Below are 13161 nucleotides of genomic sequence, written 5' to 3'. Positions count from 1 at the left end.
TTTATGAATTTACGTATGTATAATTATGTGTGTAGAATTTTCAAATGTTTATGTTAAAATAAATTTAAATAAAAATGTTTAAATGTATATATTCCTTGACTTAGAAATTCTGCTAGGAATTCATCCTACAGATGAACTCACGTGGATGTGTGAGTTTGTGCTGTGATATTTGTCAGAGAAGAAAGCCTAACAAGAATAAAGTCTACCAATTGGGACTGATTTAAATAAAGAACACTGCATTGACACAGTGTAGCCATTAGTTGTGGAAAAATATGAATGAGATCTCAGTGTATACATTTGAGAAGACCTTGAAGATGTCAGTGAATTAGGCAAAGCAGTGTACAGGACAATAAGCATAAAAAGCTCCCATTTAATTGAAACTTTTTAATATTTAATATTAGATAATATTTGTAACAAACCCATAGACTGTTAGGGGGTTTGGGTATATCAGAGGCATGATATTTGTGCCAAGACTGTGAAACTTACATGTTGTATGTATTACTCATAAGTTTGTAAATTTTAAATACTGTATAATTTTAAATATTGTATCCTTCAAGTGATATACATTTATATCAACAGTTATTGCTTTGATGATGATGAGGGAGTCGCATGTGCAAATTTCTGCTGTGGGTTTTAAGATGTACCAGGACAGCTGAAAAGGCCATGTACTATGTGAATGAATCTCATATTCAAGGTAACAAAGGCTGAGCTGTTTTTCACTCCTTTGTCTTCAGGTCCCGGCCTGTGATTAACATTGCGAAAACTATCACAGTAACTCCTAGCAGAATTGACCTCCGCCAAAAAACAGCATGCGGTGCGCCAAGTGGAATATGGTGAGAGTTATTCCGGGTTCCAAGAAGCCTGGCTCAGTTTCCTCTGCTTTATGGTGACCCTGTCGCCCTGGGGAGCCACAGGGAAGATTAAGGGCATGCTGGGCAAAGAAAAGAGCAATCTGTCCAGTGAATATATGACATTTTACTCATCAGTGGGCAGCGGGGGGAATTGGAGAGCTGGGGAGAGTGTTGTTTTTTTTCCTACTTCAGCAATACATCTTTTAAGAAATACGTGTTTGATTTCATACAGCCTCAAGGTTAAAGCCTGTTTTGAATATACTGCCAAACCCGCTGGTTATAATCCTTCAATATGTAAGTACCTAGTACATTAAAAAAATATATATTCTCTCTCTGCCAGATTGAAAATTCTACAAACATCACAGAAAAACAAAACTGCACTGTCGAAAGTGGGTCCATAAATTCTTGCTTAAAGAATTAAGTGTTTTTGTGGTTTCCCCTTTTAATCAAGAGGATGCAGCTCAGTGAGGCAGGAAAAACTCTGCATTTGGTCCCCATTTGAATTTTCCAAAGCAGATGGTTTGAGACAGAATGCCTTGGAAAAATACTTATTTGCTACCACAACGGTTTCCTCCGTTTCTGTCTTTGAAAAGCAATGTGGAAAATTGGTTTTGTGGTTGTGAGGTGGTGGGCGGTGGTTGTGGAAAGGGGCTAAGGAGCCGGAGCAGGGTGTGGCTTTGTTGCTCCTTCAAGGTCCCCTCTCAGGGGCTTTGAGGCTGGGACACCCAAGTTGTATTCTCAAGGGCAGCCCCTGCTGGTAGGGAGGGGTGAAGAGACTGAGGCTTGCTTCTAGTTTTAGCAGTGTCCCTGACCCCACAGTCCAGGGCAAGTGCCCTAACCTCTGAATTTTTATTTTCTATCAGTTAAAAGCAATGCCTCTATTAGGCACCAGTGCCTGGAGTGATGGTAACCAAATGAAAATGTGATAAAGGGCTGGGCACAGTAATCCCAGCAGCTTGGGAGGCTGAGACAGGAGGATCACGAGTTCAAAGCCAGCCTCGGCAAAAGCACAGAGGCACTAAGAAACTCAGTGAGCCCCTGTCTCTAAATAAAATACAAAATAGGGCTGAGGATGTGGCTCAGTAGTCAAGTGCCCCTGAGTTCAATTCCTGATACCCACTCCCCACTGCCAGAAATGTGATAAAGGCTTTGTAGTATTCTGCCTCCTTTCTTTGTAATCCAAAATAGGATTTTTGCCACAAATTTTGACCTGGCTAATTATGCTCTAAAATACCAATGGTAGCTAAGGTCTTCTCTGGTATGTTTTAGTAACAGCAACACCTATAGTTTTGAGCCACCTGACCCAGCTTTAGAGTTGAGGCAAAGGCATGGGAATTTAAAGAAAATACTTTTCTGCCAGTGTGATGGCTCTTACCTGTAATCCCAGCTACTTGGAAGGCTGAGACAGGAGGACCACAAGTTCGAGGCCAGCCTTGGCAATTTAGCAAGAGCCTGTCTCAAAATAAAAATAAAATGGGCTGGGGGTGTAGCCCAGTGCTTGCCTAGCATTTGTGAGTTCCTAGGTTTAATGCCTAGTACCACAGGGAGTTGGGGGGAGTTCTTTTTCCAAAGAGAAAAAGAATGAGGGAATTTCCATCTCAGCTCAGTGTTCTGTAATATGGATACCACCAAGGGAGGCTTTGGGAAGGACAGGGTCAATCTGTTCTCATATCTTTTTCCCTGCCTTGAGCAATGAATTCTCTGAAGCTTCTTTTTTTGTTGTTTTTGGTCGTTGTAGTTTTTTTAATATATTTATTTATTTATTTGGTACTGGGGATTGAACCCAGAGGCACTTAACCACTGAGCCACATCCCTAGCCCTTAAAAAAATTAAATTTATTCCTGTATTTATTCTAATTAGGTATATATGACATCAGAATGCATTTTGATTCATAGTACACAATGCAATGCAACTTTTCATTTCTCTGGTTGTGTACAATGTAGCATCGCACCATATGTGCAGTCATAAATGTACTGGGGAATGATGTCCATCGCATTTCACCTTTTCTCCTGCTCCCATTCCCCTTCCCCTACCCTCCCTCCCCTTTGCCCAATCAAAGTTCCTCCATTCTTACCATGCCCCCCATCCTGCCCCTTATGGATCAGCATCCACTTATCAGAGAGCACATTTGGTCTTTGTTTTTTGGGATTGTCTTACTTCACTTAGCATGGTATTCTCCAACTCCATCCATTTACCTGAAAATGCCATAATTTTATTCTCTTTAATGCTGAGTAATGTTCCATCATGTGTATAGAAGACTCCTAAAGCACAAGAAATAAAATCAAGAATTAATAAATGGGATGGATTCAAACTAAAAAGTTTCCTCTCAGCAAAAGAAATAATCAATGAGGTGAAGAGAGAGCCAACATTTTGGGAAGAAATTTGTGGCACACACACATCAGATAGAGCACTAATCTCTAGGATATACAAAGAACTCAAAAAACTTAACACCAAAAAAACACAAACAACCCTATCAATAAATGGGCCTAGGAACTGAACAGATGCTTCTCAGAAGATATACAATCGGTCAACAAATATATGAAAAAATGTTCCACATCTCTAGTAATTAGAGAAATGCAAATCAAAACTACTCTAAGATTTTATCTCATGCCAGGCAGAATGGCAGTTATCAAGAATGCAAGCACCAAAAGTGCAAGAACCACCATTTGACCCAGCTATTCCACTGCTCAGTCTATACCCAAAGAACTTAAAATTAGCACACTATAGTGACACAGCCACATCAATGTTTATAGCAGCTCAGTTCACAATAGCTAAACTGTGGAACCAACCTAGATGCTCTTAAATAGATGAATGGATAAAGAAACTGGTATATATACACAATGGAATGTTACCAGCCCTTTTTTGTATTTTATTTAGAGACAGTGTCTCACTAAGTTGCATAGGTCTTTGCTAAGTTGCTGAGGCTGGCTTTGAACTTGGGATCCTCCTACGTCAGCCTCCTAAGCTGGGATTAGAGGCATGCAACATTATACCTAGCTTGAAGCTTCTTTTTGTTATTGAAAATATTACTCTTTTCTTTATTTAAAAAGTTGTCCTCTGGGCTGAGGTTGTGGCTTAGTGGTAGAGTGCTTACCTAGCATGTGTGAGGCCCTGGGCTTGATTCTCAGTGCCACATATAATTAAATAAATGAAGATCATTAACAACTAAAAAAAAAAAAAAAAAAAAAGATGTCCCTTCTAATGTACCAGAATTTAATTCAAATAAACTAAGGTGGTTCTTTGAAATAGAAGAAAATAACCACACTGGGGGACTAGGATACACAGTGGTAAATCTTACACAGATCATTACTGCTTTCTTTCTTGGTACTGGGAGTTGAACCCAGGGGTGCTTAACCTCTAAGCCACATCCCCAGCCCTTTTTATTTTTTATTTAAAATTTTTTTAAAAATACATTTTTTTAGTTGTAGATGGACGGGATTCCTTTATTTTATTTATGTGGTGCTGAGGTTCAAACCCAGTACCTCACACATGCTAGGCAAGCATTCTACCATTGAGCCACAGCCCCAACCTCTTTATTTTTTATTTTTGAGACAGGGTCTTGCTAAGCTGTTTAGGACCCAAGTTGCTGAAGCTGACCTCAAACTTGTGATCCTTTTGCCTCAGCCTTCTGAGTCACTGGGATTACAGTGTGTGCCACCACACCAGGTCACAACTGTATTCTTAGGGGTACTTTTCATTCTTATTTAACTTCATATAACGTTTCATGTAACAGTATTGAATACACCCAGTAAGAAAGTGGGAACATTTAATAAATTATGAGAAGTAACAGTTTAAATAAACATATTGTTTATAGCAGGTTTTTAAATGTCTGTCTTTACCCACTTCTCATTGTTGTAGGCCTAGTTAGCCTTCTTCCTTCCAGATTTTAATCTATCCCCAGGTAGTTTCCCCATCTCCCTTTCTACTGGGCTGTCTCCTGCTGTCTTGTCTCTGAAGGGGAACTGGCAGAACTGTGAGAAGGGCTTTGGTGTGATGTATCCCAGTGTGCAGGGGAACTCTCTGCTCTCTGGGGCAGCCAGCCTTGGCTGCACCGCTTTTAATGACAGGACAACATATACCATGTCTCCTCTGGATCTCTCATCCTCTCATCCTCGTTGGTGTTATTTTACCCAAATACAGTACCTTAACTTACTTATCTTACACTTCCTGGAAAATAGGCCTTTTTCCTTTGTTTGACATGGATTCGAGAGACGAGAAGCAAGTGATTCTTGGATGGGGAGAGGAAATGGGGAAACATTTTTTATTCCATGCTGATTGCCATTTTTTTCATGCCATTCTGTTTCACTAACAAATATGAAACCTCATCAGAGCTCTCCTTCTTCCAAATTAATCTTTTGTATAAGAGAAATCATAAGCTTTCTCCTAGCTTCAATGCAACATTTGATGCCATGTGTTTGCTTTGACTGTCCCATTAACCAGGTGCTTATTGATGTCTCATTATGTTGGAACTTTTTTCTTTGAAGGCATTCAGAGCACACTATTTTTCATAGCTTGTACTTCCATAGTATTAGAAGCGGCTAAATAGGGCTTGCACAAAGCTGCATAACTCAATACATCTAGAATCTTCTCCCAGTATCCCAAAATGTGAGCTTATTGTTTGACCAGGATATTAAACGCTCAGATGTAGTGTCCCATACATACAGATATTCATAATTGAACTTTAATGAGCATTCTACTTGGCTCCCCCCTCAAAAAGTCAGCAAAAGTGACATGAAGGGATTTTAAGATGACGTGGACAGTTTAGAGGGCTAGAGAGGGTCAGAGTGAGTTTGGTAGATAAATGATTTTAATGCACCCACACCCTCCTGTGCTTTTGCCGAGCGGGCAGTCGGCATGTGAGCCGACTGGTTCATTGTGAAGGTAGCAGGTCACTGATAAATGGATGGTGTCAGGGCTACAGAGGGCCTAAAATGGAGGAGCCTTCCATTTGGCAGCTGTGACATTTAAGAATATTTCAGATAGACACAGAAATGACTATTAAAACTGTCAGTGTTTCTAAATTTTGGCCTTACATATCTGAATAGCTATCAATCATTTCAGCATAAGAATAAGTCACTGTGTGTGTAGATGCGGGGGCAGTTCCTCTCACTCCTCTTCACCTGTTCTGCAGATAATTTTTCTATTGGGTGTTGTGCTAGTTGCTTGGAATGCAGTGGTGAGCTTGGCCCTGCTGCAGAAGACAATCCGGCAATCTCAGTGAAGTGGGCAGCAGGACTGGAGACATGGAGCATTCTTGGGTGGTGTAGGAGAGGCCAGCACAGACTAATTGGAGGAAGTGATGTCCAGTCTGAGATCTGAAGGAGGAGTAGGGTTAGGCCAGGGATGGTGGGAAAGGAGGGAATGCATCCAGCAGAGGAAGGGATGGGACCCATGCAGAGGTCTAGGGACAGTTGAAACCTGGGCATCTAAGTGGCTAGATAAAGCTGCCATCTCTTGTGTTTATATTAGAGACTTAGAGCTGATGATGCCTCTGTCCCTCACTACATGACCCCAGCCTCCTTTTCTTCATCTACCAAAGAGACTATTAAAATAGATGCTTTTGTAAAGGTTTCTTCCATGCTGGGCATTGTGATGCACACCTGTAATCCCAGCAACTCAGAAGACTGAGCAGGAAGATCACAAGTTCAAGACCAGCCTGGGCTATTTAGTAAGACTTTTTCCCAAAAAAAATAAAAGGACTGGGTAGGGCAAAGGTCCTCTGTGTTTCATCCCTGTTACCAAAAAATTAAAATTTAAAAAATTTTTAAAAAGATGGCTCCTAGCCCTGCATGAGTATTGGAATGTCAGTTGTTCATTCCTTTATTTTCTATGGTAGAGTGTTTCCCTCTGCGGCCTTCTCCTTCCCCAGCCCTTTGCACCCCGTGATTTGCTTTCCCTGCCAGTGGTTAGTGAGTGCTTAATGAATTAAGTAATTTAAGTACTGAGCCCTGAAAAACATAGTTAGCAGCTACATCCAGTGACCTGATGAAAAATGCATTCTGAAGTCCAGAAATGAGATTTTGATCATCCAAATCCTGGCTTGCCTCTTAGTTCCATTGGTAGAGGGCAGGCCGTCCTAGACTGCTAAGATTGGAATCCATTTGCATTTTGTTGACAAACAGGCCCTCCAGCAGCCTCTGCAAGAAACGTCACTTAGCATCTTTTTTTTTTCCTTTTTTTTTTTTTTTAATGAAAGTTCTCATCTGACTCTCAAGACCTCTTATGTCTAATACATGTTATTTTTTTGTTTAGACAACTGTTCTTTATCAGCACTTCTTAAACTTGAATATGTATAAGATCACCTGGGGATGCTGTTAAAATGCAGGTTCCGGTTGAGCTGGCAGGAGATGGTTGAGCTGGCAGGAGATGCTGCTTCCCAGAGACCTTTTTTGAATAGCAAAGGCCCCGAGGTCCTTGAAGCACAAACACTTTGAAGGGAAAGAGTCCTGAGGGAGTTTGGGGTGTGTTTGGTTATCTACTCTGTAGGTTCCCAAAATCCATCCACAAGTGATTGATTCTTGGTTGCTGCTGCAGGAAGGTTTTGACTTATTCTGGAGCTCCCCCAGGTGGCCCAATGGAAATTTAACTTCAAGACATTGCTGACAGCAGGGGGAAGGAAAAGACAGTTTGATTCTAAACATCACAAATCTTTGAAATGTACCTGACCAGGAAATATGGAGAGCAGCAAAGACACTGAGAAAAACCGTTATGAGGAATTAAAATATTTTAAAAGGAGGTCAACCCCCTTGCAGCCGGATGGTACATGAGCATGCTTTAAGTTAATGTCATTTTGTTAACTTTCTCTAGCAATTGTGGGCACCCTGGAAGCTGAAAAAGAAAGAAGGAAATCTGGGCTGTCATCCAGAGTTCAGTTTCGAAACCAAGCTACTGAGCCCAAGTACACTCAAGAACTGACTCTGAACAGGCAGAAGCAGCGGATTTGCATGGAGGAAACCCTCTGGCTGCAGGTGGGGACTGTGATGGTCACTTTGGCTCTTACAGAGGGGAGCAATTGGGTTTTATGGCCACACACATAGCTTTTTTGAAATTGATTCTAGCAGCCTGTTAATCAACACACAGTCATCATTTAGGAGGAGTTCCCCTCTTGCGTTTTCACCATGGTTAGCTTTATCGCTGCGCACTTTGCAGGAAAACATCAGAGACAAACTGCGCCCCATCCCCATAACTGCTTCCGTGGAGATCCAGGAGCCCAGCTCTCGCAGGCGAGTGAATTCACTACCAGAAGTTCTTCCAATCTTGAATTCAAACGAACCCAAGATGGCCCACACAGATGTAAGTCTCCCTGACTATGGCTTTGCCAGTGTTGTTGCCATTTTCATGATGCTAAATGCAATGGAACCCTGGATGGCTTTTAAAAGCCCCTCCTTTGTATTTATATCCTTTTTTAATATATACAAAGTTGGTCTCAAAAGACTTGTTTCCCAAATTAGCAATGAATAGAGAAACTTGTGAAATATAATTTGAGGCCAGAGAGTATTTGTCTTCATGATTTGGGGCCACTATAATTTTTTGAGACTGGCATTGACAGCTTATGTTCGAAGATCTTTTCTCTTGTAGCTGTGTGTAGAAAGAAAAACTCATTGGGTTTTACCATTGGGAAAAGTAAGACAGAAAACAAAGTACTGTTAGAACATAAAAATTAAGGAATATCAAAATTATGCAAGGCAAAGAAGTACTCACAATGAAGTAATCAGTTAGGGCCTAATGCAACCTAGGTCATCTTAGAAAGAAAAATATACATTATATGGCTCGATGGACACCTCATGGGATCCTCATGAGGTGGAATCTGTTTGCTAGGGCTTATACTTTTGAATAATTTGTGTGCTTTGACTTTATTGCTTGTTATCAGCAAGTATTTCTTGTGTATATTCCCAGATCCATAGTTCTGTTAAATATAAAGGAAAGAAGACAGTTCTCCTGCTTATGGAGCAGTGTGATTATTGAATTCATTATCAAACACTGTGCTAGAAACCCTGCCACTTGCCTTCCTAACCTTAAACTCTCTTCCCTCATCTCCACTGCGGAGCTCATGATACTGGGACCTTTTCTTCCTCAGTGATCTATTGTGAGAATTGAGTTTAAATATATAAACGATGTGTTAGCTGGCACCATCATTGTTTTTGATAATTCTTCCTACACGTGGGCTAGAACACAGGGTGGTAGTGTCTTCAGTGGACCCATTATAAAACTTCGATTCTGAAAGGTTCGGTATTGGCCTCAAGCCACACATCTAAGTGGCCCAGCCAGGTTTTCTGTGGTTCCACTCACTGCCCACACTCTGCTGCTCCAGGCTGCCTGCCCGCCCACCTGGCCAGTGTTTTGGTAAAGGACCAAGCAGGAATTGAGTATATAGCAAGGTGTGTTTGAATTCTGTCATGGTCGTCAGCACTCAGGCAAATGGATTGTATGGGAACTGTTTTAGATGCCTGTCTGGCTTTCTTTTCCTACAGGTGCACTTCTTAAAAGAGGGATGTGGAGACGACAACGTATGTAACAGCAACCTTAAACTAGAATATAAATTTTGTACCCGAGAAGGAAATCAAGACAAATTTTCTTACCTTCCAATGTAAGAATCGCCCTATAGTACTAGCAAAAGTGACTCTGGCTTCTAGGTGGCCTTTTGTTAAGAAAGGGTTACTGAGGGGCTGGGGTTGTGGTTCGTGGTAGAGCACTTGCCTAGAATGTGTGAGGCACTGGGTTTGATTCTCAGCACTACATATAAATAACTGAATAAAATAAATGTCCATCAACAACTAAATAAATAAATAAGGGGGAGGTTACTAAAAGGCCGGGGCTGGGATTTGGTGGTAGAGATCTCGGTTAGCATGCACAAGCCTGGGTTGGTTCCATTTTCAGCACCACAAAAGAAAAATGAGAGTTACTGTGTGTGTATTGATGACTTTCTCTTTTTTGTTGTTGTTTTTTTAATAGTCAAAAAGGCATACCAGAGCTAGTTTTAAAAGATCAGAAAGATATTGCTTTGGAAATAACAGTGACAAATAGCCCTTCCAACCCAAGAGATCCCACAAAAGATGGTGATGATGCCCACGAAGCCAAACTCATTGCAACGTTTCCGGACACTTTGACCTATTCTGCTTATAGAGAGCTGAGGGCTTTCCCTGTAAGTATTTTCTGAGACTAGCTGAGAGGGAAAAATCAACACCATGGGGCACAGGATCCTGCTGTGACCTGGGGCATTTTTCTGTTACAGGAGAAACAGTTGAGTTGTGTTGCCAACCAGAATGGTTCCCAAGCTGACTGTGAGCTCGGAAATCCTTTTAAAAGAAATTCCAGTGTACGTGATGCCTTTACATATTGCATTTTACAGTTCTAAATACCATTTAAGTGCCCATATGCTTGGCCTGTGTTAATAGCTATTTATTTTTTTAGGTTACTTTTTACTTGATTTTAAGTACAACTGAGGTCACCTTTGACACTACAGATCTGGACATTAACCTGCAGTTGGAGACGTAAGTTTATTTCAACCTTCCCATTCAGAATTATTTTATGAAAACCCTGGCTGTCAATGAATTGGCACTGATCTAAGCCATAAAAGAAGTATAATTGAAATGAGAAAACTGACTGTTAAAATAAAACCCTATTGTTTCCTTTTCATTTTCAGAACGAGCAATCAAGATAATTTGGCTTCAATTACAGCTAAAGCAAAAGTGGTTATTGAACTGCTTTTATCGGTCTCTGGGTAAGTGTTTGTGTTTAGCATAACAAATCAATGTTTGAAAGAACCATTTACAATCCTTACTAAAACTGGTGTTTTTTAATTTAACAGAGTTGCTAAACCTTCCCAGGTGTATTTTGGAGGTACAGTTGTCGGGGAGCAAGCTATGAAATCTGAAGATGAAGTAGGAAGTTTGATAGAGTATGAATTCAGGGTAAGTTGGAGCATTTGGGCCTTTTCTTGAACTAGAACTAACATATCCTAGATGTGGTCTTGAATATGTAATTTTAATAAATAATAATAAATACTCAGTTAAACAATGAGCTTGCCAGTTTTTAAACAGCAAACTGGCTTACAGTAAAAACTTCATCCTCCAGAATGGCAAACAACTGTCACTCACCATAGGCCTTTGGCTCAGAATCCAGTACAGTTTAGTCTTTTTCTTTTTAGAGAGTTTGTTTTTTTGTTTGTTTGGTATGGGGGTGGAGGGATTCAACCCAGGGGCATTTAACCACTGAGCCACATCCCCAGCCCTTTTATATATTTTTTATTTAGAGAAAAGGTCTTACTGAGTTGCTTAGGGCCTAATTAAGTTGCTGAGGTGGTTTTGAACTTGCAGTCCTCCTGCCTCAGCCTCCTGAGTTGACTAGAGAATTTTAATATGTGGTATAAAGTAAAACTTTATTTTCCCCAGAGTCTGTAAAACAAAAACCTCAGCTGGGCATTGTGGCGCATACCTATAATTATAGCAACTTGGGAGGCTGAGGCAGGAGGACAAGTTCAAGACGAGCCCCAGCAATTTATCAAGACCCTAAAGCCTTAGTGAGACCCTGTCTCAAAAAAAAAGTTGGGGCTAGGGATGTGGCTCAAGTGGTAACGCGCTCACCTGGCATGCGAGGGGCGCTGGGTTTGATCCTAAGCACCACATAAAAATAAGATATTGTGTCCACTGAAAACTGAAAAATAAATATTAAAAAAATTCTCTCTCTCTCTCCTCTCTCTCTCTCTCTCTTTTTTTAAAAAAAAAAAGTTGAGGGGACATTAAATAAATAAAAGACTGGGGATGTGGCTCTGGTTAAACAACTCTGGGTTCAATCCCTGGTATCCCCCTCCCCGCAAAAAAAGAAAAATCTCAAAGTAGTTCATCTTATAGAATGTTATAATTTATTTATTCCTCCCTGATAAGGGCATCTTTCTTATTGCTCATGGATGAATGAATGTTAATGTTTGCTTATGTCTTACAAGCCCAATTTTGTGATGGCAAGTTTAGTAGATTTGGCATATGCCAATAAGGAAGGCTAATGGTTATCTCTGAACCATTTCAAAGTAGGCAGTCACAGTGACTCTATGTCCAGTTGCATGAACATAAACACATAATATGAAATCCATTCATGACTCAAACGTGGGTTTTTATCTGTGTGGCTCAAATCACATTCCTGAAAACACAGTGATTGTTGAGGTGAAAGTCTGGAATAGCAAGAATGAGCCCACCCTGGCAGGATGAAGAGAGTGAATTCTCCACTGGTTTCTCTTAGCCTTACATAAATAATTGAGACAGAAACTGGAGGTGCTTATGATCTCCATGCAGGTATGGCTGGGAAAGAAGTCCACAAATGCACACAGGCCTTTACCCTAGGCTTGTTGAGGACATGGCAGATAAACACCACTGATGCTGTTGTAGACAACAGTTGATCCTGGATTAAATTAGCAATCTCTTTGACCTTTTCTCCCCAACTGTTGACACAGTAATGTTTAAGCACAAATCTGCATTTTGCACACCCTATCCATAGTCCATTTTTGGAGCCTTATTATGTTATGACAGATATTTTACCATTTTTTTCCTCTGGCAATAGGAGGTGCTACTTAATTTTACATTGAAAGGATTTCATTGAGATATGTGTATTATTTTCCAACAGGTGATTAATTTAGGTAAACCTCTTAAAAACCTCGGCACGGCAACCTTGAATATTCAGTGGCCAAAAGAAATTAGCAATGGCAAATGGTTGCTTTATTTGGTGAAAGTAGAATCCAAAGGATTGGAAAAGATAGTGTGTGAGCCACAAAGTGAAATAAACCTCCTGAACCTAAAGGTATGTTGGTGGGTTTATCTAACATCTCCCTGTTTGTAAATAAAAGAAGCTGACTTTTTAGGGGTAAATCATGACTCTCCTTAAGAAACTAGCATTCTGGCACGTTGACTTTTCTTTGGTTGTCACAATTTCTCTTTTATAGTTTAGAAACCAAATCGGGCTGAGGCATTTTTGCTGACCAGTTACCATTATGGTGTGTAAGGCAGTGCTTATTGGGACAAATGACTTTTTTTTTTTTTTTAAATACAACCCAAAAATGAGATATAAGGAGAATTAGGACATACTCCTGGGGAGTGAACCAGCCAGTATAACCCCAAGGAGGATCATTAGGAACTCATCACCAAAGATACTGGCACCTTAGCAAATGACTTGGAAAGCTTCTTTTTCTTTTTTCTTTTTTTTAAAATCAAAACCTGCCCCTCTTTACCCTTCTCTCTCCTGCTGCACACTATTATAACTGGCCTGTTTATGTTCCAGCTTGATGAAGATTGGCATTGTCAATGCTGCCTGTTTCTTTCATTTT

General features: G+C 40.4%; 1 protein-coding gene across 2 annotated transcripts in view; it reads left to right on the top strand.

Annotated features, from left to right (window-relative positions):
• The window catches only part of Itga6 (integrin subunit alpha 6), a 78866-nt gene that overhangs the window by 49266 nt on the left and 16439 nt on the right, over positions 1-13161 (top strand). For both annotated transcript variants that reach the window (XM_027946071.2, XM_027946072.3), the window contains exons 10-20: positions 735-833; positions 1084-1145; positions 7659-7819; positions 8001-8144; positions 9323-9438; positions 9804-9993; positions 10084-10167; positions 10263-10342; positions 10495-10572; positions 10660-10762; positions 12465-12638. In XM_027946071.2, the coding sequence (XP_027801872.2) occupies positions 735-833; positions 1084-1145; positions 7659-7819; positions 8001-8144; positions 9323-9438; positions 9804-9993; positions 10084-10167; positions 10263-10342; positions 10495-10572; positions 10660-10762; positions 12465-12638 (1291 nt within the window). The remainder of the gene's footprint in view (positions 1-734; positions 834-1083; positions 1146-7658; positions 7820-8000; positions 8145-9322; positions 9439-9803; positions 9994-10083; positions 10168-10262; positions 10343-10494; positions 10573-10659; positions 10763-12464; positions 12639-13161) is intronic.

Source organism: Marmota flaviventris, chromosome 11, assembly GCF_047511675.1.
Source record: "Marmota flaviventris isolate mMarFla1 chromosome 11, mMarFla1.hap1, whole genome shotgun sequence".
Lineage (NCBI taxonomy): Eukaryota > Metazoa > Chordata > Mammalia > Rodentia > Sciuridae > Marmota > Marmota flaviventris.
Note: the sequence above shows the minus strand (reverse complement) of the source record. Positions and strands in the feature narration are given on the sequence as shown.